Source organism: Notolepis coatsorum (assembly GCF_963971535.1).
Source record: "Notolepis coatsorum genome assembly, chromosome: 2".
In the NCBI taxonomy this organism is placed as follows: Eukaryota; Metazoa; Chordata; class Actinopteri; order Aulopiformes; family Paralepididae; genus Notolepis; species Notolepis coatsorum.
In genome coordinates this window covers 140,173,452-140,200,244 of record NC_140166.1, presented here as the reverse complement: position 1 = coordinate 140,200,244, position 26,793 = coordinate 140,173,452, and the positions used below count along the sequence as shown (strand labels likewise).

At 43.3% G+C, this 26,793-nt stretch overlaps 1 protein-coding gene across 1 annotated transcript in view; it reads left to right on the top strand.

Annotated features, from left to right (window-relative positions):
* LOC311224218 (terminal nucleotidyltransferase 4A-like) overlaps nucleotides 1–26,793 on the top strand; it is a 56,397-nt gene that overhangs the window by 12,429 nt on the left and 17,175 nt on the right. Inside the window, exons 6-9 of the mRNA XM_084309113.1 lie at nucleotides 10,766–10,873; nucleotides 13,573–13,701; nucleotides 21,813–22,044; nucleotides 25,263–25,389. Coding sequence (XP_084165239.1) covers nucleotides 10,766–10,873; nucleotides 13,573–13,701; nucleotides 21,813–22,044; nucleotides 25,263–25,389 — 596 coding nt within the window. The remainder of the gene's footprint in view (nucleotides 1–10,765; nucleotides 10,874–13,572; nucleotides 13,702–21,812; nucleotides 22,045–25,262; nucleotides 25,390–26,793) is intronic.

Sequence of the window (26,793 nt, the reverse complement as noted above, 5' to 3'; positions counted from 1 at the left end):
ACCACACTATCCCCCTCACGTCCAATCCGCGCTTAGCAGGCGCCCCGACCGAACTGTAGGAGTCGCTGTTTACAACGACCCGGACCCACCCCGCCAGCTTCTCCCACCCTCTAATACAGCCAATTGTATCAGTGCAGACGGCCAGCCAAGCTGGTGACAACCCCGGAGCTGTGAGCTGGATTCGAACAGGCAAATCCAGCTCAGCTCCGGGGCTGGTGACGAACGCAATCTCCGCTCGGCCACCTAACCGCCCTAAACTTAACCCTTCTAACCATAACCAACTCCGAAACAATGCCTAACCTTAACCAACTCCGAAACAATGCTTAAAGTTAACATGCCTAAACTTAACGGTGAAAGAATGCGCACGTTAAAAAAAAAAAAAAAAATTGAAGGGAATCGAACTTGCCAGCAACGGACCGTAGGATCCACACCAATGCAGCGCTGCCAGTTGAGCTAGTTCTGGATAGTAAAAAAGGGGGGATTACTGCTACATAATGCTGCCGCTCCGCTCTGCTGCTGCCGCGGGGGCGTGGCTAGACGCAAGTTGGGCGTGGCTAGACACAAGTTGGTTGCCTTTAATATTTAGGCGTCCTGGACAAGGCCACGGTGAGTCACCTGGGGGGGGGGGGGGGGGGGGGGGTCTTCAAGGGTTCTACCTGGGGACCTTGTTATTTCCCATTAATCGTCAACGGAAAGAACTGTTGAAAATGGAATTGCAGGGCATTTCCCGTGACTTTCAAACAAGATGTTGCTGACTCGCAACTAGGGGAAGGTCCAGGAGGGGGCTGTGCCTCAACTAGGGGGTGTTCCAGGAGGGGGCTGTGCCTCAACTAGGGGGTGTTCCAGGAGGGGGCTGTGCCTCAACTAGGGGGTGTTCCAGGAGTGGGCTGTGCCTCAACTAGTGGGTGTTCCAGGAGGGGGCTGTGCCTCAACTAGGGGGTGGTCCAGGAGGGGGCTGTGCCTCAACTAGGGGAAGGTCCAGGAGGGGGCTGTGCCTCAACTAGGGGGTGTTCCAGGAGGGGGCTGTGCCTCAACTAGGGGGTGTTCCAGGAGGGGGCTGTGCCTCAACTAGGGGGTGTTCCAGGAGGGGGCTGTGCCTCAACTAGTGGGTGTTCCAGGAGGGGGCTGTGCCTCAACTAGGGGGTGGTCCAGGAGGGGGCTGTGCCTCAACTAGGGGGTGGTCCAGGAGGGGGCTGTGCCTCAACTAGGGGGTGGTCCAGGAGGGGGCTGTGCCTCAACTAGGGTGTTCCAGGAGGGGGGGCTGTGCCTCAACTATGGTGTTCCAGGAGGGGGGCTGTGCCTCAACTAGGGTGTTCCAGGAGGGGGGGCTGTGCCTCAACTATGGTGTTCCAGGAGGGGGGCTGTGCCTCAACTAGGGGGTTCCAGGAGGGGGGCTGTGCCTCAACTAGGGGGTGTTCCAGGAGGGGGCTGTGCCTCAACTAGGGGGTGTTCCAGGAGGGGGCTGTGCCTCAACTAGGGGGTGGTCCAGGAGGGGGCTGTGCCTCAACTAGGGGGTGGTCCAGGAGGGGGCTGTGCCTCAACTAGGGGGTGGTCCAGGTGTCAAAATAATTCCAATAAAAGCCATTTGCTTTAAAAAAAAACATTGTGTATATGGTTGCACAATAGTTTACAGTTGAACACACACACGCAAGCAATTTCTAAACTGGCCCCAAGTTTTCACTGTAAAAGAACCTATTTCTCTTAAACACATGGTCGGTTTTATTATTTTTTTATTAAATTGTACCATGCTTTTTAATTCATCCTAACCATCGCATCGGCCTGGGTGTACGATGGTGTTTTCTGTAACAAATTACACCTAAAAAAGATATATCGTGGGAACTTGAGTGATATTTATTAGCTGCAACCAGCAGCTCTAACGCTCGCTCTGTTTAGTTGGTCCACAAACGTGTCCCCACCTTATAGCAGCCACAGTTTCTGCCCCTAGGAGGCTGACATTTGGCATGGAGGTCAAGTGTTTGTGTGCCTGTGTGTGTGAATGCGTGCACGTGTCGATTCAGCTACTGCTTATTCGCACTCGTTTCGTCCAGAATTTCCCTGGAGTTCCTCCCACAGAAAAGCAGCAGAGTGCAATAACCGTCTAACCAGGTGCACAGGGGGCATTTAAACACCAGAGATCATGAGCCAGCTCTAATGCTTACTGCGGCAGAGAGCCGGGGCGATGACACTAAATAATGTGCCTATTCTACAGTTTGAGACGTGCCGTTTGAACTCGAGACTCCAGAGCTTAATCCCATCATGATCTCGACTCACAATTTGGACGCGAAAGCGGGAGTTTTACCTACAAGATGACAATGGTGAAAATATGAGAGATGGCCAGGTCTTGTATAACTGGAGGTGGTATGTAGGATTATAATAATAATAATTCATTTATTTTGTATAGCGCTTTTCAATGACTCAAAAGTCGCTGACAATAGGCAAAAATAAAACTGAAACGGAACCACAGGGAACAATATGAATACACAAGAACATGAAACCACGAGAAACGGACAACAAATACGGGAGTCGGTAGGGGAGACATTCGGTAAGTAAGGAAACTGAGGGGGGGTGGGAGGGGCAGGGGGAAAGGGGGTTGGAGGAGGGTGGTTATGGGTAGGGAAGGTATAAACGGTATGAATTTGCTCTACGGTATGGATTTTGACTATACCGTGTAACCGGTAGAGCAGCTCTAAAATAGCAATGACGTCATGTAACCACAGCGTGACTATTTCAATCGCATTTGCCCCTAAAAATAGATAGAATTAGTCATAGATAATAGATATGTGCAAACTGGAAAAAGTTATTTAGGAGGCTTCGTGCAGTGGGCGTGTCAACACGCAATTGTCATTTCATAATAAACACATATCACCGCGGCGCACAGCAAGTTTCAATTTCAGTTCCTGGTGTAACATTGCTGTAAACATTATATGTGTGTAGTGTTATGATAACGACGGCTGCAGCGGGAGGACGGCTGCAGCAGTGGATTTGCGAATAGCATGCAGCTGCAGAGCCGCAGAGCCAGGGGCGCTTTCAGGTCTGGTCACAGGCCCGCTCAACAGCGCCCCCCCCACCCACCCAACGGCTGAATTGCCAATGGCTGAATTGGAGTATTGCACTGTGCTGAGGGGTTGGGGGGGGGGGGGGGAAACACTGTACAACTGTACAAGCAAAGCTGTACATTGGAATATTGACAACCATACTAGGTAATTTACTGTACATTGGAGGGGGTACTTTTATATAAAATGCTTACTGTAGCCACTAAGTAACATCATTAAGTCTGCTATAAGCTATTCTCCCTCATGTGTGCAGATCTTTATGCAGTTTTAAAGCACATTGGCTTTGTTCTGAATGCACTTTGTAGTTATCCTACAGAGAAAAGAAAATGCACTTGACTTGGAATTAATGTACTGTATGCATTCAGAAGTGCTGAATAAATGTTTTATGGACCCATAATAGTGATTATTTATTATTTAAGTTAAGTTTTGCCATAATCATATATATTTAAGCATTACATCACGCGCAGGGGTGGTTTGTGAACAATAAACCATGCCTAGGGGTGGTCGTTAGACCCCCCTAGGCATGGTTTATTGTTCACAAATCACGACTGCAAGTGGTGTAATGCTTTTATATAACTGCCACATTCATCCAACCTTATTGCTATACAATAAACACACATTAATCGAAGATTTATTGAGAACCATCCGCCAGAAAAAGTAGTTCCCACAACAACAAAAAAGAGAAATTGTCTCCATGTGGAAGCAGCTCGGAAGTGCATCCAACCAACTAAGACATCCAACCAACTAACACATCCAACTGCCTTTCAACTAAGACATCCAACCAACTAACACATCCAACTTTTCTTTAGTTTTTAATTATGAAGTTATGAAGTGGTTGTTATTGGAATGATTGATTGAAAATGTTATTACCAGATGCAGAATGGGTACGGCTCAATACACACAATTGTTAAGGGGATGCAGACCTACTTTCTATAGAACTTCATTCTTAGATGCTTCTATAGAAAGTAGGTAAAACAAATTAAAAAGTTCTTTGCCCTATAGGAAAAAAAAAGTTCTTTTCCCTTTTTTTTTTTTAAACCTACTGTAGAGGGCCTAAACTTAACCAGTTGGAAACCAAGCGTACAGTAATAAAATTAGCAATCAATCAACTCAATAGGCCATGCTCACTTAGAACAGCGCAGCACCCAGCTCTCAGTCTGACTCTCCCCCGCGTTGCAGACAGGTGTGTGCGGGGGCGTACGCCAGCGTCGGGACAGTGAGAGTGAACGCTGCAGTCGGGGAGAAGGAAGTAGAAATTTAAAATAAAATAGCAAATTAATCAATCAATCCGTGATTTTTCTTTTGTTACACAATGATTCATGACTCATAGATTACACAATCCAACATTGTGTAAGAGACTAAGACATTCGCCGTGACAGAATTGCTTGATATTTAGTCGTTATGACGCTATCAACATATCCATTTGTTAAAGATTATTGTCCGCCATCTTGTGATCCGGCGGAGTGATGTGATGTGATTCGGTTGTGGGCGGGTCCTGGGACCAGCAGCGTGGAGTGTTCCCAATACATACGTGTAAATGGACTGTTTCAGCCAATCAGAATCGAGAAATTTGCATGCCGTTGTATAATTTTCCATAATCAGGTAGCTGAACAACATTGGTAAAAAAATTCTATTCTATGAATCACTTTCGGCATTCGGTTTTCGGCCAACCGTTTCCTATTTTCGGTATCTGTTTCGGCCAAGAATTTCCCATCGGTGCATCCCTACAATACAGTGTCCGTGTAAGTAGCCACATTCACAGATCGATTGCTAGCGTTGCACGGCAAGCGCCGATCCGGCTATAAATTAGTGATAAATGTCTTACCGTCAGCCTGTGTGATACCCGGCAGCATTTCCCCGTTATTGATCGGCATCTGGTAGATCGATATGTACATTGGTTGATGATAAATTCCCTTATTCCATGGTGAAATCTCCGCTTCGAAACGTGATACACGGTGCATGCTGTTGATTTGTGATCAGAGTAATATGATACTCCGTTGGAGGGTAAAAAAATAGAAATTGCCCACAATGATACTGCAGTGGAGCGATAGCGCCCCTAAGAGGATCTGGCCGGTATTGCATGTTGCCGATTCCACAGAGGCTGGTAGATCTGCAGAGTCGATCGGGGATCTTGATCCGGTTATTAATATGGAATAAAACAATAACAACTTGCCACGGCTATCCCAATCACATTAGCATGTAAGCTAACAACATTGGCGCTCTTTTTGTGAGACTAAACTCTCCGCTCTTGGTGGTAAATTGTGTTGATGTTGGTTTTGTTTCATCAACAAATGAGGCAGAACACACAGTGAATGTATCTTTTGTTTATTGCACTTTTTTCTTGCTGCAAACAAAGAATGAATGCTAAATGTGCTAAGCGAGCAATTTAAAGATGGCGGGTTTCTGTTTTGTGAAGGACGTTTCCTCATGTAACGTAGTGACGCGTTCAACCCTTCTGATTGGTTGAAAATGGCCATTATGTTTGAACTACATCGCCACCTATTGCTTTGGCATTGTACTACATGTATATTACATCAGTTTAAACCACCCGTGTGTACAGAGGTATATATTTTTTGAAAAACCTCGTCAAAATACCCGTGATCATGTGGACTGGGCTTAAGACTTCCCCCGATCTGCCGCTGTGAAAGCTCAACAATGACAGCGGTCGATTTCTGTTTTTTAATACAGTCATTGCTTTCAGCGCTAGATATAAGGTTTCCTTCGCTGAGAACTCGCTGAGACGAAAGAGCCGTGACGTGGTTCACTGGACGTGTTCCACCTCGTGTCGAGAGCAGAGACCCTGCAGCCAAGAGGAGCTCAAGTCTGAGTCATTGGACCAGATGATGATGATGCCAAACATCTCAGCAATGGGGTGGAATCCCATCCTGAGCGTGACATGAGAGCAAAATGGCCACAGTGTGGTTATTGTGAATGACAAGGCACTCCGTTTTCACTAGGGATGGGCACCGTTTTCTTTTTTGACCCACTTTCTCTCCTGTTTTTCTCCCATCTCAATTTAGTCATCATGCCAATTCTCCCCTTCCTGGTCGTTGCTCGCATGTGCCCCCCACTGGCCGGTCTAGGGAGGGTTGATAGATACTATCACATGTCTCCTCCGTTACATGCAGAGTCAGCCAGCCACTTTTCACCTGCCAGCGCGGACTCATTGGTGAGGTGTAACGTGTGGGAGGCTCACACTACCCTCACTACCATCTCCCTTCCTCGCTGTGCAGGCGCCCTGACCGACCTGTAGGAGTCGCTGTTTACAACGACCAGAATACCACCCCACCGGCTTCCCTCCCGCTGACTGCCAATTGAGCCAGTATTACAGCCGGCCAAGCCGGAAGCAACGCTGACAGCCGGATTCGATACCAGTGTCTCTCAAGTTGGTGACGAACGCTTAGGCCGCTGCGCCACCCAGCCGCGGATGGGCACCGTTTTTCAAATAGCCGTTCGATTATAAAAAGAAAATGTAATAGTTTATGCAAATATTGTTTAGTCTCAAATATGTTTTACCGGTAACTACACTTCTGTCGTGTATTGAGAGGGGACCCTATTAACCGTTAGACCGCTGAACGGCATGCTGGGTACAGCTCGCTAGCTAGCCAGGTAGCATAATAGTCTGTTAGAGCTCGGAAAACAGAAAATAAATATGAAGAGACACTGGAGATGTTACATGCAGGGGCGTAGCTGGGCCCCATGATAGAATTTACTTGTGGGCCCCTAAACCTTGCGAGCGCGTGCCAGCTAAATTTTTTTTGGGCCTTTATTTATTGATAAACTCATTATATGGTTTTTACCTATACATTCGGATCAGCAGTTCAGCACCTGAACTGTTGGTGGGTGAGCCTAGTAAAGGATGTCTCATTGCGTTCATCTTCAATGAATGAACCAATGCAATAGTCTACCAAAGAACCTTGAGTCGCACTAGGCTAGGCATATTTTCCCCTATTCTTGTGACAATGTTTTCTGATACTCAACATACAAAAGCTGTTACTTGTCCTGTCTCTGTAATCCCATCTCTCACACAAAGTCTACTCAAGCACACTATTAGGTTGACGGATACTTACATTTTGATGTGCTCTGTAGTATACAATCACTCCCTGCTTCGATATACACAGTAAATTTCGCAGAGTAAATTTTACTCAAACTGAGTACATTTTACTCAAACTGAGTAAACTGTTTACCTTTTACGAAGCGGATTTTGATTTTGAACTGTCGCGGGCGGAGCACTAGCTTTTTTGCTGTAGGGGCCGGGTTGCTGCCTTTCTCATCAGAGTGCTAAAGCCCTACCTGTTACACGCACAAGTAATTCAAGGAGGCGCGAGTGACAAGTGTTGAGCTATTGGTGGCGACAATTCAGGATTCTTGGATACTGGTGGGGTCATGACCTTCCACCCCCTAAATGACACAATAATACCCAACCTTGAAAACCCTGTTGAAGTTAATTAACTAATGGACTGCAAGAAATCAACATGCACTGACTTTATCTTCTGTCTATTTAATTGAAAATTACACCCAATACAGGAATGAACAAACAAAAAATATCAACATTCTTTGACTTATTCAATTAAGATTTGAACAACACAAGGACACCGTTAGCTAACGGCTAGCTAACATAAAGACTGACCTGTAATTCAAAGCAGCGAAAATTAAGAGAAGGTGATGATTATAAATGTGTTTTATTGTATTGAGCATTGTAACTTACATGAAAGGTCTGCCACCACCAATGACAGACACGTCTTTACACACGCACTCAGCCGACAGCACCTGGCTGCATGATCCAGGGCTGTACACTGCAACGAGATTATCGCGAATTGCCCCTTTAATTGGCCGTTGCGATTGGTAAATATTATCTGGGGGCGGGCTTGCGAGTAGTGCTTTCAAGCCTTGCATTCGCATTTCACTCCTAAATTATCCAAGGCGTGTGATGACGTCACTTGCGCGAGCTGAGCAGTGAGCACTCAGCAGGTATGATTAGTGGGAACAATCGACTGAGCACTCACTCTGATAGACTGGCTGACTGTCTGATTCATTTAGCTATCAAGAAAAGTAAAGTTAGTATTGCTTCATATTTTCGACGCGTTCGACCTCCTATAGTGAGCTGAACTAAACTCAGACACACGGAGAGAGATGCGTCTGCTGTGCCTCCTCCCTCCCGCACCCGTGGCTGTTGTAAACACTAGTCTCTAGTGCAGGGGTGTCAAACTCATTTTCACAGAGGGCCACATCAGCATTATGGTTGCCCTCAAAGGGTCAAAGACTGTATAAATGTTAATGTAATGTAAAATAAATGTAGCTACACATTTACATATTGTTAAACATGGTGTTTCTGTATTTATTACTTATTCAAGTTATACATATTGCATATTCATTTGCATAAATGTAAAAATATATGTTAGCTTATGTTATTTTAACAAATAATTTTAGTTTATCAGTACCCCATATTACTCCATCAATCAATGATCAAACCATTCAAGTAAATAACAAAGAAGAATATCATCAAATACAAGCTATGACATTAAGTTTGTTCAAAACCTTTTTGTCACAGTCAAGAGGGGCAGAACTAACAACTGTGAGCTGCAAAGAACACGTGGGACAGATGTAGCAGATGTTACAAAAACAAATGGCTGCACACAACCTTGCAGAGGCCATACAGTACATCCAACTAATGGAAGATAGTTTAATTAACTTTAATTAACAGATTGCAGAATGGGTACAGTACAGTACAGCTCAATACACACAATTGTTAAGGGGATGCAGACCAGAGAAAGACTTTCGACTTGTTTACATCAGGGTCCCCCATTTTCAATTCGTAATGAAATTGCTATTATGTGTCTGCATGAACACACAACTGTAACTGTACTCAAAAATAACAAAATAAGGGTTGTCTCAGTTCACAACTATATTGGTCAAGTTTTGGGTGGGACTTGTTTGCGTCCCTACAGCTTCTTATTCAATTGAGCGAGATGCTCGGTTATGTCACACAGCCAGTTTGCATCTGACAGTTCAGACAATATTTCTTCAACCCTTTGTTACCTATTCCGCCTGGATCTTTTTTGTATTTTGGGCTGTAAAATTGTCAAAGTGTCTGAGGAGTAAGTGCTTTTGGCTTTTTTCCTTTGTTACCTCAGATGTTCAACATACATGTATGTGTAAGAATGTGTAATAACTAAGGCTGTCAAAGTTAAAGCTTTATTAACGCATTAACCCACAATTATTTTAACACTGCTATTTTTTAACCCAATATTAATGTATTTTTTTTTTTTTTTTTTTTTTTTTTATACCTGAGCTCTTGGGGGGCCACATCAAATGACGTGGCGGGCCGGATTTGGCCCGCGGGCCGTGAGTTTGACACCTATGCTCTAGTGGGACACTGGGACCTCGGTGAGCCTGCCAGCCGGCTAGCTACTGATATCAACAAATGCTACAGCAAGTCTAGTAGTGCATGATAGCTCGCGTTAGCTCACTGTTCAAAACGAAACGTCCCATTAAACTAAATAGCTACAGATAGCTCCTGATATCAATGTCTTATAACACTGAGTCGATGCGTATTCGAGCTGAGGGCACGCTGAATATAGTCAATAGGGTCCAGCTGCAGCGCCGGAGAATCCTGGCCGTAGCTGGAGGCTACAGTATAGGGTCCAGCTGCAGCTCCGGAGAATCCTGGCCGTAGCTGGAGGCTACTCGAGTACACACAGACAGTGGAGCTGGTTGCATATAGCGAGCATTTTGACTTGTTGCGTGGTGGCGATGTCTCGCAGATAATACAACTACAAGTATGATTATATAATATATATATTATTAAAAAAAAATTATATATATATTTTTTTTTAATCAAAAACAATCGATATAAATAATGGTAAAATTGTTATTAAAAAATTTGCCCCTAAAAAATATTTTTTTAAGTGTGCCCCTAGTGAAAAAGCTTAGCGTACAGCCCTGTGATCAGGACTGTTGTGGGTGGGAGGCAGTAGATCAAACCATTGTTAGAGAAATGCAGGGGAGTCGCAATCTATGGAAACTTAAAAAAGCACCAGTTTGTTTCTTTGTGGCATTTTTCTTTTAATACAGGCAATTATACTTTTGAGTCATCTACATTAACTTACTTTAGGATAATAATAAAACCATATTAATAAAAAGACAATAATAGTGTTCTCTGGGCCTCCCCCAGTGCCCAGTTCTCTGGCCCCCCCCCCCCTTGGAATCATCCTAATCTACCCCCCCCCCCCCTACGCCCCTGGTTACATGGTATCAACATTATGTACGTTTGTCATGTTTCACTTATGTTCACACATTTCAAGCATCAGTGATGTTTTTGTGCAGCTTTTGTTCCGGGAAATACGCTAGCTTGGTCCGCCAGCGCTAGCTGTTAGCATTGACAGCAGCCTGCTAGCTCGCTTGTTGGATTATCTCACATTCACTATTAAGTAAAAACAAAACCGTGCGTTAACGTGGAAGCTCAGACATTTCATGCATCAACAATTTCACTTTCAGAATGTTAACTTTTGTTCCTGGAAATAACGTTCGCCTTCTGCGACTCGCAAATATCTAGCTGTTAGCAATGACTGCAGCCAGCTAGCTCACTTGTTTATCTCCTGTTCGCTGTTAAGTAAAAACAGTCATAATGTGTGTGGGGGAGGATTTGCTCATTTAGTATTCGAATAGTTCCCAGTGACCTTTGTTTCTCAACACTGACTCGACGCCCCCAGGTTCCCATCATCAAGCTGACGGACCAGGAGACGGAGGTGAAGGTTGACATCAGCTTCAACGTGGAGACGGGCGTCAGAGCAGCGCAGCTCATCAAGAGCTTCCTCAAGGTCAGACATTCACTTACATCTACTACACCTGGGCTCCATGTCCTCAGCGCTTGGACTAGGGCAGGGGTTCTCAAACTTTTTCATACCGACACTCTATTTTATTTAGGATTTTTTTTGGCGACCCCACACTTAATGTATTGTGTAATTTCAAACGTGGAATTAACGAATATCAAAATAAAAGCACACGTTGTTGAACTTGATCGCGCATATTTATCAGAACTAGGGCTGTCAGTTTATCGCGTTAATTCGATTAATTAATTACACAGCTAATTATCGCGTTATGAAAATTAACTCAACATTTATTAAAAAAAAGAAGAAGAAAAATCACATTCATAGAATAAACATTTACATTTTTTTTTTTTTTAAATGGTCCATTTGCATGTTCTTGGTATCTGATTCTAGGGACATCTATGGATCTCAGGGAATGTATTCCCAGTGTCAGAAATACTGTGTCTGTTACTAGGCTTGAGTAAATTGTAATGAACCAAATGAGAATATCAATTCAATTATTTTTCTTTTCTTTTGACTGTGACTAACACTAGGGGTGGGAATCACCAGTTTCATCACGATACGATATAGATTCTTTGGACAACGATACGATATTTTCCGATATCACAATCTGCCACGATACGATTTGATTCGATTCAGGTGCCTGCGATCAATATGAGACTATATTATATGCCCATTTAACACAATCGGTAACATTTAAATCAACAAAAAAGGGAATGGAAATATCATTTGACATTTTTATTTTTTAGCTCTTTCAGACATTTAAATGAAAAACAATCTATTGTTTTTAATACAAATAGACCTCCTGTTCACTGTTTTTGGTTCGTTTTTCTTTTTAATATTAATATCCTATTCACTGTCACAGAGAAGACAGGAAGAATAGCCCCATCACTGCTGTGGCTAATGGGGATCCAAATAAACATAAACAGCTGTATTTTGGCTGGAAAAGCCATGTTGGGAGTCCGAAGGTGCAGTACCGGCCAGATCCTGTTAGTGGGGCTATTTCGAGAATGCACCCTCCTTCCCAATCCCCACTTCTCTCTGCCTATGGCTCTGGGTTAGCTTGTTAGCTTACGCTAACGTAACGTTATCTTCGATCTTTAACGCGACGTGGGCATAATGGAATGGCAAGGATTGCAAAGCAGGTTAGATGCATTTGACCCGTGGCGGAATAAAACGGCAGGGACATGTTTTGGGTTGCAGAATAGGCACACTAGCCTTGCTCTAGTGACGCTCTAGACGCTAATGCTGTGTGCTGTTGAGCCGAACGGATACGAGGGATTTTCAAAATAAGAGTATCGCAATATGAATAGATCTTTTTACGTTGCATTGATCCTATTTGATTATTGATAATAGATCGATATATCGTCCCACCCCTAACTAACACCATGCAAAAATTTACCAGACCTGAAAAATCTAAGCAAATGAATAACTGGAAGATGATTAAACAGAAGGTTTTGTAGATGCAGTACTGAATTCTGCCATCCGGACACATGCAATTTGAAATATGATTATAGAATATAAAATATCAGGCCTAAAATAGTTATGCCATTAATTAGATTAATTAATTACAAATCTTGTAATTAATTAGATAAAAAAAATGTATCGCCTGACAGCACTAATTACAACATTTAATAACAGCACTGTTATCAATACACATTTATAAAACGAGGCATATTTAGCCAAAATATGTTGCCAGAACATAAACAAAATTATAATAAATGCGCGGCCTCACTGTCACCTACCCGCAACCCCAATTTGGGTCACGACCCGTAGTTTGAGAATCACTGGACCAGGGAGTGCTGGTACTTCTTGTGTCATGTTATTCATCCTAACATGACTGAAGCTGATTTAAGATGAGATAAGGTATTCCTTTATTGATCCCCTTGGGGAAATTCGGGCAGGTGGGGGTACAGGTATGGGCAGGGTAATGGTAGAAAGACATAAATATAGGCAATAAAATGAGATCTTAATAAAAAGAATGAGAAAACAAACTAATCAAAGGTGCAGATGAGGGTCTGTATGCCCCATCGGTTATATTATGTTGCAATAATTTTTTATATATTAGTGATGTCAATGGATAAAACAAATTTAACTAATTAATCTCTCAATTTTCTGTAATTAAAATTAAGATAAAAAATAGCATTTTTCTACTTAAGACCGAAGCTTGTAACAGATATTTACTTGAGTAAAATCATGGAATTAATGTAAAATCAACACAAGTATATTTAGATTCAAAGACTATTTTAATAGCTTTCTTTGAATACAGTTTCTCTCCTGTGAAATACAAATGTTCAACAAAACCATCAACATTGACTCAGCTAGACTGCTTTCTTATATCCGCGGCAACCCAGGCCTATGTTAAAGTGCAGATTGGCTTAGAGGACGATAATGTCTTATGAACTACCAGTAATATAAATCCTATTGACAACAAAAATGTGTTCCATCTTCATGTCAGATGATTTTCAAAAAGGTGCATGAGTCAAAGCAAATATACTGCTGAAAGTTCAGAACGTTGAAGATTTTTTCACTCCATAGATTAATCTAGATTAATTTATTTGAATGTTTTAAATAATTTAAATTACTCTCAAGTTAAAGCATTAACTTTGACAGCCCTAGTAACCTAACTGGCATGATAAACGGCATACATTGTAGTCATGTTGTGTTCTTTCTCGCTCATGTATATCCAGAGATACACGGTGCTCCCTCCGCTCATCTTCGTGCTGAAACAGTTCCTGCTGCAGAGAGATCTGAACGAGGTCTTTACTGGAGGCATCAGCTCCTACAGCCTCATCCTGATGGCAATCACCTTCCTACAGGTACACACACACACACACACACACACACACACCTTCCTACTAGTGTTGTCACGATACTGGATTTTCGAACTTTGATACGATACCTTGAAAAGTATCAATATTTGATACCATTTTCGATACCACAGGGAAAAAGGTTCAATCTTAAAATGTAAAAAAAGAAGAAAAGAAAAAGATTTCTTTATAAATTTTGCTTTTGTTGCTGGTTAATTCTCATCAGCTTCTCTCTGGTACTATAAGAGAAGATAAATATAACACTTTTAAAACCCTTTGGTTATCTTTAGATCACACATTTAAAAATAACTAAATGATATAATCTTAGAAATTAAGTAAACTGTAATCTGTGTTGCATGTACCTGACAAACTGAACGGTTTGTATTAGTCATATTCCAACTTAACTGAATGCACATGTGTGTGTGCATTCAGTTGTGCATTTTTGACAACACTACTTCCTACAGGTACACACACGCGCATCACCTTACTACAGGTACACACGCGCATCACCTTCCTACAGGTACACACACGCGCATCACCTTCCTACAGGTACACACAGGGACCGAAACTAAAGCCCGCCGCCCGCCAGGGGCGGGCTGTTTTTACCTTTGGCGCATGACACTTAGAGGGCTGCCCGCCGTGTGGCGTGTAGACGTGTAGTTCATAACTTCATAACGATACTCTTGTGCGAGTACAGATTATAGCCGCTCGTCTTTTTTTTCTCCGCCGCGAGATCGTTAAAAAACTACAAGTCCCACATCGCACTAGGTCCAATCACAGTAGAGTGACGTGACTGGTTTCATGAGAAAAAAAGCAAATGACCAATCGGAAGCTATCATTTGGCTTGTTTACTTCCATCTGCTCCAGTCTATATCGGACCTCCAAGAGCTAACGTTACTGTTTAAACAATGACCCAGTCAACTATTCACTTTTAGTTTAATACATGACGAGGCATTGTCTAACGGTATCTAGCTGGCTAGCTACTGATAGCTGCTGATATCAACAAATGCTCCAGCAATAGTCTACTCGAGTGCATAATACCTCCGGTCCCTCGTTAGCTAGCTTAGCTAGCTCGCGTTGATCCATCTGTCCCAGTAAACTAAATTGTCTTAACGTTATCTACCGGGCTAGCAGTAGCTACAGATAGCTCCTGATATCAATGTCTTATAACATTGATTGAATGCGTATTCTAGCTGAGGGCATGTTTAATGTGATTTGACAAAAGAACGGTAACGTTATAAATAGGTCCAGCTGCATCGCCGGAGAATCCTTGCATGCTGAATGTAGGGTCTAGCTGAATATAGGGTCTAGCTGCAGGGCCGGAGAATCCTTGCTGGAGCTGGAGGCTACTCAAGTATACACACAGACAGTGGAGCTGTTTGCAGATAGCAAGCATTTTGACTTATTGCGTGGTGGCGATGTCTCGCAGATAATACAACTACAAGTATGATTATATAATATATATTTTATTTAAAAAATTTTTTTTATATAAAATATATATATATATTTTTTAATCAAAAAAAATGTGGCAGGTAAGAAATATGCTTGGCTGGTAGACTCTTCCCATCTACCCGCCACTGGCCGGTGAGTCAAAAAGTTAATTTCGCTCCCTGGGTACACACACACGCATCACCTTCATACAGGTACACACACATCACCTTCCTGCAGGTACACGCACATCACCTTCCTGCAGGTACACACACATCACCTTCCTGCAGGTACACACATCACCTTCCTACAGGTACACACACATCACCTTCCTGCAGGTACACGCACATCACCTTCATGCAGGTACACGCACATCACCTTCCTGCAGGTACACGCACATCACCTTCATGCAGGTACACGCACATCACCTTCATGCAGGTACACACACATCACCTTCCTGCAGGTACACACACACACATCACCTTCCTGCAGGTACACACATCACCTTCCTGCAGGTACACACACATCACCTTCCTGCAGGTACACACATCACCTTCCTGCAGGTACACACATCACCTTCCTGCAGGTACACGCATCACCTTCCTGCAGGTACACGCATCACCTTCCTACAGGTACACACACATCACCTTCCTGCAGGTACACACACATCACCTTCCTACAGGTACACACACACACACAATACTATGGCCCATTTGGCATTGAGTATCTTATCGTTCAAGATGTAAAAAAGAAATAATTTTTCCATCCATACATAACCGTTTTATACCGTGGTGAATATAAGTGTGGTTTTAGAGCGGTTTAGGGTAATTCCTGGGAGGCTAGTAATAGGCCGCAATGTATATTATAGGGCTGGGCGATAAAACGATAACGATAACTATCGCGATAAATTATTTCCTCGAAATAAACATGAAACGTGGTCGCAAGTTTCGATATATCGATTTTCCAAGCTTGGATATCAGCACACGCACTAACAACCAATCAGTAGGGATGGGAATTGATAAGATTTTATCGATACGATCCATTATAGATTCCCTTATCGATTCCTGATTAATGTATAATTTAGATAAATAAATTGGAAATGCAACGGAACTAAGCTGGTTAGAATAACAACATGCAACTTGACATTTCTGGTTGTCATTTATTGTTGAGCCCCCACCGCGCTGTTATAGCGTGAAAGGATTTTCCTGAGTTGCGCGAGAACCACTAGCTGCAGCCTCAGGGGCCTTTCTCACTCACCCATTCGATTCCATTCCATTTCGTACCATCCTCATTCCGGATCGGATGCGAACTTCCCCCCTCCCTCTCCCCCCTCTAGTTTGTGTACACACTTCAGTCTTGGTTCGCTCCGGGTTCTGTTTACAGTTTGCGTTTTGAGCGTTTATGCTTGCCGTTGGCGATGATGTCACGCTCAAATGTAAACAGGAAGTGTGTTAACACGGAGACTGGAGACTGGATGTTGATATAAAAGAAACAAATAAATATGAAGTTATATTTGAACCTCTGTTGTCAAGCCTTGTCAATATAACCCACCCCCCTTTTCTCACGAATGGAACTCTGTTGTAGAGTCCGCTTTTGAGCGTTTTGCAGGGTTAACGATAACGCTAAGCTAACGGCTAACGCTAGTTAGCTTAGCCTTTTACTAGTAACATTGCTCGCATTGATTACCGTATATTGAATGTCATTGATCTACTGGTCGACCACGGCCGACTGGTTGGGCACCACTCGTCTAATAGAAATAAATGCATTCGAACAAGAAAGTATAGTATACAGCAATGTCTAACGCTAAGCTAATGGCTAACGCTAGTTAGCTTAGCCTGTCCAGCAGCTGGACTGGATCCAGCAGACTGGATGCTGATATAAAAGAAACAAATAACCAATAAATATGAAGTTGTATTTGAACCTCTGTTGTCGAGCCTTGTCAATATAACCCACCCCATTTTATCACGAATGGATGGTGTTATAGAGTTCGCTTTTGAGCGTTTCCCAGGGCTAAGCTAAGCTTAGCCTAGTCTAGTATAGCCTGTAGCTAGGCCTGCCACGATAACAAATTTTGCTGGGCGATTAATTGCCCCCGAAAATATCGCGATAAGCGATATTATTGCGACCGGTTAAAAAAAAATTTGAGAAATTTATTTCCCAAAACTTTTATTTTGAAGCCCACCGCTCCGTCTTTTCCGGTTTAAGACTTTTATTTTGAAGCCCACCGACCGGACCGGAAGTATTGTTGCGATTATCCTAGCCGACAACTTGTCTCGTCTGGTTGTGTTTTTTAGTTTTAACGTTAGCTACTAACGTTAGATGCAGCTACTACAGGCAATCAACGATGAGGAGGACGCGTCAAAGCCGTATATAATAGAATAGCTGTGGTGCGTAGGCACTGCAGCACGACTCGAAAACGACCCGTTATAATAAATTAATTCATGTTTAACTTGTCCCCGTCTCCAGTGCTTTGACTAGCCCCACCCGTTCATTGTAAACAATGATGCATGTAATTGTATTAACGTTATTCTGTGTTATTCTAACGTTACACTACAAATAACGCTACTTGGTTAAAAGGAGCAACACTATTGAGAAATGTAGGTAAGCTAAATATGTGGCGTTGCTACTGCCCCACGGAGCTCCCGTGCTGTGCTCTGTAGTAACGCCAGCGGCCAACCCACACGGAGAGTGACTGACAAGGGGCACTGGTTCCGCCTCATTAAAACAAACGCGCAAATAGCAATTAATCGCGCCCGTCAAAATCATTGCATTCATTTTAATTATCGCGGCAATTAATCGATTTATTGCTTATCGCGGCAGGCCTACCTGTAGCACTTATTTTTCAGCAAAGAACGTGCAATAAACAAAACTGATACATTCACTGTGTGTTCTGCCTCATTTGTTGATGAAACAAAACTAAAATCAACACAATTGAACACCAAAAGCTGAGTTTAGTCTCGTCGGCGCTGATTTTGTTAGCTTACATGCTAACGTGAATTGAATATGCCAGTATAACGGTATAGCATTGTGGCAAAATGCTAAGCTAACGGCTAGTTAGCTTAGCCTGTTCAGCACATTATCCCATCGCTCGTGGCAATTATATTCCATGTCATTGATCTACTGGTAGACCACGGCCGACTGGTTGGGCACCACTGGTCTAATAGAAATAAATTCATTGAACAAGAAACCAATGTATAGACATAGCATGGCAAACAAAATTGCCAGGCCTAATGCGAGCCAGGGAAGTGCCGTTTGTAACGTGGCTTCATGTTTTCATCCACTGAGCTGTGAGGCTCCACATGCTTGTTTGGTTGCGGTCTGAACTCTCAAATTGCCCATAAATATAGTTTTTGTGGGTATTGTCCAGTTGTTGCTGTGTGGTTTTATCTGCCCAAAATTCAAGCAAGCATGAAAAGCATTACAGTAACGACGTTGTGTGTGTCACGCCCCCCGCTCCCACTGGCCCACATCCGAAACCTCCTATTCCAAGCGTCCCAGGTTCAGCGGGGGGGGAAACGAATCAGCGCCGGTTCGATCCCAAAAGGGGTGTGTCCGTCTGAGTGAGAACCCCCCCGTCCCCGTCCCCGGGGGCGCTGATTCGATCCCAATAGGTGAGTGAGAAAGGCCCCTCAGTCTATTGTGATCATCTAAAATGGATGAAATGGGAGAATATTTATACAGTGAATTCATTCGTTTTCATTTAAGTTTTCCTAGTCAAGGAATCAAATAGTCTGGTATGGCTGCATGCGTGGCGCTAACGTTAGTGTTTTAAAATGCGCAAGTGTCAGAAAAACATGGCATCGATAAGAGGAATTGATAGTCACGGAGGCATGCGATTCCAGGAATCAGACAATTGGGAACCGGTTCCCAACCCTACCAGTGAAGGAGATGGCGACAGCGACGGAGACCCGCGGTGCACCTCTGGGTAGGAAACAAGGCTGGCTAGGATCATTAGCTTGCACGCCGCTATTTTATAGTTTACGTGCGGAGTGGGTGTGTGGAGTGAATTCTGAGGGTAACGTTTAGTGTGGGCCGGGGTATGCTGCGATGGACGTCGTTGCAATGTAATGGGGCGGAGCGGAGTATTTTAGGGTTATAGTTAGTACATTGTCGTGGGATACACCGCTTGCTCTGGCTAACTGTTAGTTCCATTCTTATAATGCATATGATCCAGTGGCGGTAGGTTGCCCCCTGGTGGAATATAATAATCTATGCACTGGGGTGTTTAGTATACTGCGTAGAAGAATTGATATGGACTTGGACACATTCATGGAGAATTCAAGCCGGGACCAACGCTTCTCAAAGGGTTGGCTCGACACGCGACGGCTCTCCAACTCGTCTCCGTTCTACCGCAGCAAAACAAGTGAGTCTATTAATAGCCCGTCGGCGCCGGGCACAAGAAGTTAATTAAACTTGACAGAAATTATATCGACGATAATTATCGATATCGAGTGATATAAAAATAATTTTATTTTATCGCAATAACGTTTTTGGCCATATCGCCCAGCCCTAGTATATTATACTTAATCCATTGGCATTTCGTCCCGATACACGCTACAATAAAAAATTCAAATGCATATGATCGGTATATTATGTTCCATCATGAATGCATGAAATGGCGGGGGGGGGGGGTCGTTTCTGATTAATTGATTGGCAATAACGGCATTCGTTAGTACAACAGCATACGCTGATCAGGGCGATGGCTATGAAAACAAGGCACAACCAAGCTGAAATTGACGTTAAATTGCTTTTACCTGTGGCCGGTGAGATTCTAAAAAGAATATTCCAATTATTTGATTGCCATCTGGTAGATCGTATGTCCATTTGGGCCATGCCATAACCCACCACAGCATAATGAATCGGGGATCCCGAAAACTATTCAATGCGATCGGGTAAAGCCCTTGGTCCAGGCTACTAGAAAAGTCCACCCGGAGGAATTTCATCGACACACAGCCACATACACAGTCTCAAAGGGAGCGCAACATCGGCAGCATACCATCAGGCGGCGGTATTGGACTCATTCCCTATGGTTACACAGGCTCCCTGGATGGATAACGATTGGAAATAGCGAATAAAAGAAATAACTATCAAATAACGAGTTTACTCGTTGTTGGCGTCCAACGATTGGCGGCCAATAACGAGTATACTCGTCGTTGGTGGGGAATGAGTTAAGAAGACGTGTCCGGCCCATGGGGACATTAACGTGTGTTGTCGGGCCTTACAAATTAATTTGATTTGATTCCTCTCTCTTTCTGTCCCTCATCTCTCTCTCTTTCTGTCCCTCGTCTCTCCTTCTGTCCCTCATCTCTCTCTTTCGGTCAGTCTCTCTTTTCTGTCCCTCATCTCTCTCTTTTCTGTCCCTCATCTTTCTTTCTGTCCCTCATCTATCTTTCTTTCTGTCCCTCATCTATCTTTCTTTCTGTCCCTCGTCTATCTTTCTTTCTGTCCCTCGTCTATCTTTCTTTCTGTCCCTCGTCTATCTTTCTTTCTGTCCCTCGTCTATCTTTCTTTCTGTCCATCATCTATCTCTTTCTTTCTGTCCCTCATCGATCTCTTTCTTTCTGTCCCTCATCTATCTCTTTCTGTCCCTCATCGCTCTCTTTCTGTCTCATCTCTCCCTCTGTCATCTCTCTTTCTGTGTCATCTCTTTCTGTCCCTCATATCTCTCTGTCCCTCATCGCTCTCTCATATCCCTGTCCATATATATCTCTTGCTCTCTCAAATTCAAAATAGGCTTTTTTGGCATGAAATATCAAAGTACCTATTGCCAAAGCAAGTCCAACATACAGACAATATCTCTCTCTCTCTGAAATGAATGTCTTCCATCTGATCTCTCGTCTCCCCACGGTTACACCTGTGCATCTCTCTAAATGATATATTATAGAAATGATATCTCTTCCATCTGATCTCTCGTCTCCCGACAGTTACACCTGTGCATCTCTCTAAATTATATATTATATAAATGATATCTCTTCCATCTGATCTCTCTGTCTCCCCACAGTTACACCTGTGCATCTCTCTAAATGATATATTATATAAATGATATCTCTTCCATCTGATCTCTCTGTCTCCCCACAGTTACACCTGTGCATCTCTCTAAATGATATATTATATAAATGATATCTCTTCCATCTGATCTCTCTGTCTCCCCACAGTTACACCTGTGCATCTCTCTAAATGATATATTATATAAATGATATCTCTTCCATCTGATCTCTCTGTCTCCCCACAGTTACACCTGTGCATCTCTCTAAATGATATATTATATAAATGATATCTCTTCCATCTGATCTCTCTGTCTCCCCACAGTTACACCTGTGCATCTCTCTAAATGATATATTATATAAATGATATCTCTTCCATCTGATCTCTCTCGTCTCCCCACAGTTACACCTGTGCATCTCTAAATGATATATTATATAAATGATATCTCTTCCATCTGATCTCTCTGTCTCCCCACAGTTACACCTGTGCATCTCTCTAAATGATATATTATATAAATGATATCTCTTCCATCTGATCTCTGTCTCCCCACAGTTACACCCGCGCATCTCTCTAAATGATATATTATATAAATGATATCTCTTCCATCTGATCTCTCTCGTCTCCCCACAGTTACACCTGTGCATCTCTCTAAATGATATATTATATAAATGATATCTCTTCCATCTGATCTCTCTGTCTCCCCACAGTTACACCCGCGCATCGACACGCGGCGCTCCAACATCAACCTGGGCATCCTGCTGATCGAGTTCTTCGAGCTGTACGGCCGCTACTTCAACTACCAGAAGACGGGCATCCGCGTGAAGAACGGGGGGGCCTACCTGGCCAAGGAGGACATGGAGAAGGCCATGGAGAAGGCCATGGGGGGCGGCGGCGGGGGCAGACCCTCCATGCTCTGCATCGAAGACCCACTGCAGCCAGGTGAGGAGTCTGACCACCCTAGGGCTGGGCGATTAATCGAAATAAAATCGCATTCTCGATTCATAGACCTATGCAATCTCATTCCTAAATTATGATGATTTTTTTTAATAAAAAAAAACAAAGTAATTTTTTGTATTTTTTTTTTACTTAACACTTTTATTGCCAAAAACGCCTTAACACGTCATTGAGATCAATATTTTAAAAATCCGTGATCGCAATCATATTTCTCCCCCGGAGACTTGAGATCTACTGTTGATCCCCTATCAACTCTCCAACGGTTCAAGAGCGCCATCTGGTGGCCGATCGGCGGATCGCCCAAACCGGAAATAGGAAACGGAAGCTGGTGCTCATTCCAATTCGGTCCGATCACTCGCCAATAGTCCCAGGACTCGAGCTAGACACAATGGATAGCAATCCGTTACCAATAACTCGATGAACAACATGATTTGGACGTATATACTATTATACAACCTGGAGATGGATCGCATATTTCAACATCCCATAATAGGAATATTTCTGCTCCACGCTCATCGCCCAACGCTACGAGGAAGCTACGGTGAGTTTTAGCGTTTTTTTTTAACGTGTTCGATACTAACTGCTATAATGATCATATCACCCACACTAGATGAATCATCTAACGTTGGCCACGGAATTATAAACGACCCCCCCCCCCCCCCATCCGGTCAACATCAGATGATAAGTAGTAACTTCTAGAAGCACGTCCATTTGACATTTTTTATCTCGCGCAGATCGCTATCAAACTGTATTTGATCATCACTATAATGCATTTAGGGCTATAAATCACGTTCTGGAGAAAGCTGCGGAAAACGATAAAAACATACATATACCGTAATTCCTCTAATAGTAACCCCGGCTTGTATTTGTTTCAACTGTAGCGGGTACCAGGCTTGTATTAGGAGGAGGCCTGTATAAGAGGAAGGCCTATATTTCAAATTTTCAAACTGATCATAATGAATAAATCAACATTTTGTGTCAGTTTGAACCCAGTAAAATGTACTGGGTTCATTTATTGAAACCAAGTACTGTATGAAATAGTAAACAGTGCAATTACAGGTGGTCACTGGTCATTTCAACGTTTTCAAAGTGAAATCAAGTAACTAGCTCAGTATGCAGCTCAGTATATTAGTAACCCGGCTTGTATTAGGAGGCCGGCTTATAATTGCTTAGCTCAAGAGCGCACCCGGCCATTAATAGAGACCCGGCTTGTATTTGAGACCCGGTTACTATTAGAGGAATTACGGTACTTTAGACCGTATTTTTGTATCAATATGTGAATGAAAAAGTATAACGTTCCTACGTCCTGAACGATAGATAATTGACGTTGAATGGGCCATAGTAATGTCAATTTAGCAATACAATTTAAAAAGTTATAGCCCTGCAAAGAAGGGGAACTTCTCCATAGACAAATAGAGCTGGCAGAGAGGGGTATAATGATGTACATAAGCCTGGCGAAGAAAGTGTTAAAAGGAAAACTCCAACATTTTGGGAAATTAGCTTATTTAACATCTTCCCTGGAGTTAGACAAGAAGATGCGTACCTTTTTTGTCTCTGTGCGTGCATTAGGCTTAGGGAACAGCCGCTCCGTTAGCGTAGCTTAGCTTCATCCCTGGAAGTGGGTCAGAGTTGTAGCCTGACGTTCCCTACAGTCACGAAATACACTCTAAATACAACTCTATAAACGTTCCTGTAAACATGTTGTGACCTGTGTATTTACCACATGGAGAAATAAAAAATAATTGAATTCGACAATTACGTTTTCTAAGCAAATATACTCTGAACAATTTTTTGCCTAACCACTCCTCTCTGAGCGCAGTCAGTGATTTCAACGTGTCGCTGTGTTTGTTGACATTCTCATTCATTCAAAGGATCCGAACCGATTCAAGTTTATGGATACCATGACTTAAAATCCTCTTACCTTGACGATTAAAAGCCTCCCCAATTTAGAAAACAGTATTTTCTGTATGAAAAGTGCTATAAAGATTATTATTATTATAGTAACATGGGTCTCTCAGTCCCTACTGCTCTGCGGTAAACGCAAAATACATGTTCTGGTATCCATTCCTATGTTATGCAATGAACTCTCAATGCAAAAATTATCTAAATGGACAAAAAAGAAATAAAAAGTAAAATAATCTGCCAGTGCCGTAAACTAATTTGTCTTGGCAAGATTTCTTGAAATAAGTGGGAAGTGATGCCAGGAAAAGCATTTTGTGTTTACTGCAGAGCGGAGGTACAGAGACCATGTTACTGACGACACTCTATATCAGTGATGGCTGTCGGAATGTAGAGCTATTTAACACTTATTTTAACAAAGAAATGCCACCTACAGCACCTTTTTAAATTTCTCTGAATCAAACTTGTGTTAATCCCCCAATAAACGCAATGCTATGCTGCCATTTTGCCTCGTGCCAGAAGCCCCCCCCCCTTTTTTACCCTCCATGGCCCGTTTGACATGTTTTGTATTCTCTTAGGGAACGACATGGGCAGGAGCTCGTACAGTGTGCTGAATCATGTTGTTTTGTGTCTTAGGGAACGACGTGGGCAGGAGCTCGTACGGCGTGCTGAATCATGTTGTTTTGTGTCTTAGGGAACGACGTGGGCAGGAGCTCGTACGGCGTGCTGAATCATGTTGTTTTGTGTCTTCTTAGGGAACGACGTGGGCAGGAGCTCGTACGGCGTGCTGAATCATGTTGTTTTGTGTCTTCTTGGGGAACGACGTGGGCAGGAGCTCGTACGGCGTGCTGAGTCATGTTGTTTTGTGTCTTCTTGGGGAACGACGTGGGCAGGAGCTCGTACGGCGTGCTGAATCATGTTGTTTTGTGTCTTCTTAGGGAACGACGTGGGCAGGAGCTCGTACGGTGTGCTGAGTCATGTTGTTTTGTGTCTTCTTAGGGAACAACGTGGGCAGGAGCTCGTACGGCGTGCCGAGTCATGTTGTTTTGTGTCTTCTTAGGGAACAACGTGGGCAGGAGCTCGTACGGCGTGCTGAGTCATGTTGTTTTGTGTCTTCTTAGGGAACGACGTGGGCAGGAGCTCGTACGGCGTGCTGAGTCATGTTGTTTTGTGTCTTCTTAGGGAACGACGTGGGCAGGAGCTCGTACGGCGTGCTGAGTCATGTTGTTTTGTGTCTTCTTAGGGAACGACGTGGGCAGGAGCTCGTACGGCGTGCTGAGTCATGTTGTTTTGTGTCTTCTTAGGGAACGACGTGGGCAGGAGCTCGTACGGCGTGCTGCACGTGAAGCAGGTGTTTGACTTCGCCTACATGGTGCTCAGTCATGGAGTGTCGTCTCTGGCTCAGTCCTACCCCAACACGGAATACGACAGGTGGGCCTTTCTACTTCAGGGCATGTGAAATGCTTTTTTTCCCGTGTTTTTCTGTGCCCCGAACATAGTAGTGACTTGAGGGGTTTGGAGCACCTTGAGACATAATGAAACATGGCATCATCCCTTGACCAATGAGCCAAACATCTTGATTGTTTTATTCACTGGTCTATTCTGCAGTTACGTCACTACAGTTTCACGAATATAAAGGCCAATAAACAAATGCCATTTTACCAACAGTCAAGGTAACAAAATATCACCAGGCCTCATGCCAGAGAGAGGAATGACTGAAGCCATGTTTTAATAGGGCGTGGTGATCTGGGATTGGGTGGTGGGTGATGCTTATTTGTTGGGTGCAGTCTTGAAACCCATCCACCAATCTGTGCTGTGCTGCTATGTAGTCCACCAATGGAGGGGCAGGCATAGCAGGGACCAATGGTGGAGGACGGGTTCTGGCTGGAGGGAGGAAACAAAAGGGAGACGAGACACACACTGGCGAAGCAATTACATTGGGATCTAACAACTTCTATCTAATTTTATAATCCGATCTATATGAGGCTTATATAGGCTCTAGGCTAGAAAGAGTAAAGACAGACCAGGTGAGGATGGACTAAAATGGTTCAAATTTTATTTCAAACTTTTTATTTCAACTCGTAAGACACTGAGGTTACCCTAATTTACCACGACGATGAGGTTACAAAACGAAACCTAATTTATCAGCAATTTCATACATAAAGGCACAATAAAAAATCGGTTAAGACGGTTACAATTCGACACATGGTGGTCAGATCATACTTTTAAATGCAGCGAGAGAAGGAAGAACCTTCATCTTCAGAGTCAGTCGGAGGGCGTTCCAGGTGTTGGAAGCATCAAAGGAAAACTTTTTCTAGTTCAGAGCAAACTGGAGGAACCCTGAGAACCAAGCAGTCATTTGAACGTGTGGAATAGGTTCCAAGATTCCATTCCAAGAGGGAGGTTTAGAAATAAACAAATACCAATGATAGTTACGCCTTTTTTCGACCAGAGAAGGCCATCCAACCTTTTCATAAAAACAGTGATGGTTATCATACCTGTCACCAGTAATAGATCTGAGGGCAGAATGATGGGCTGATTCCAGAGGTTTAACCCTTTCACTACCACACTACAGAAGGTTAACCCTTTACTATCACACTACAGACGGTGAACTGTAGTCTGTATTGTCTCAGTGAAAGGGTTAACCGTTTGGTAGTGCGGCAGTGAAAGGGTTAAGAGTTGAAGCCGCAGCCTATAAATCACAACATCACCATAGTCTTAACATGTATATAAAACACTATAGTAGATTTTTTTCCCCCCCTTCTAGGAGTAACCTGTAAAGACTCCCCATGTCGATATGATGATGACCCATCACAGTGTTTCACTGTAGACGTG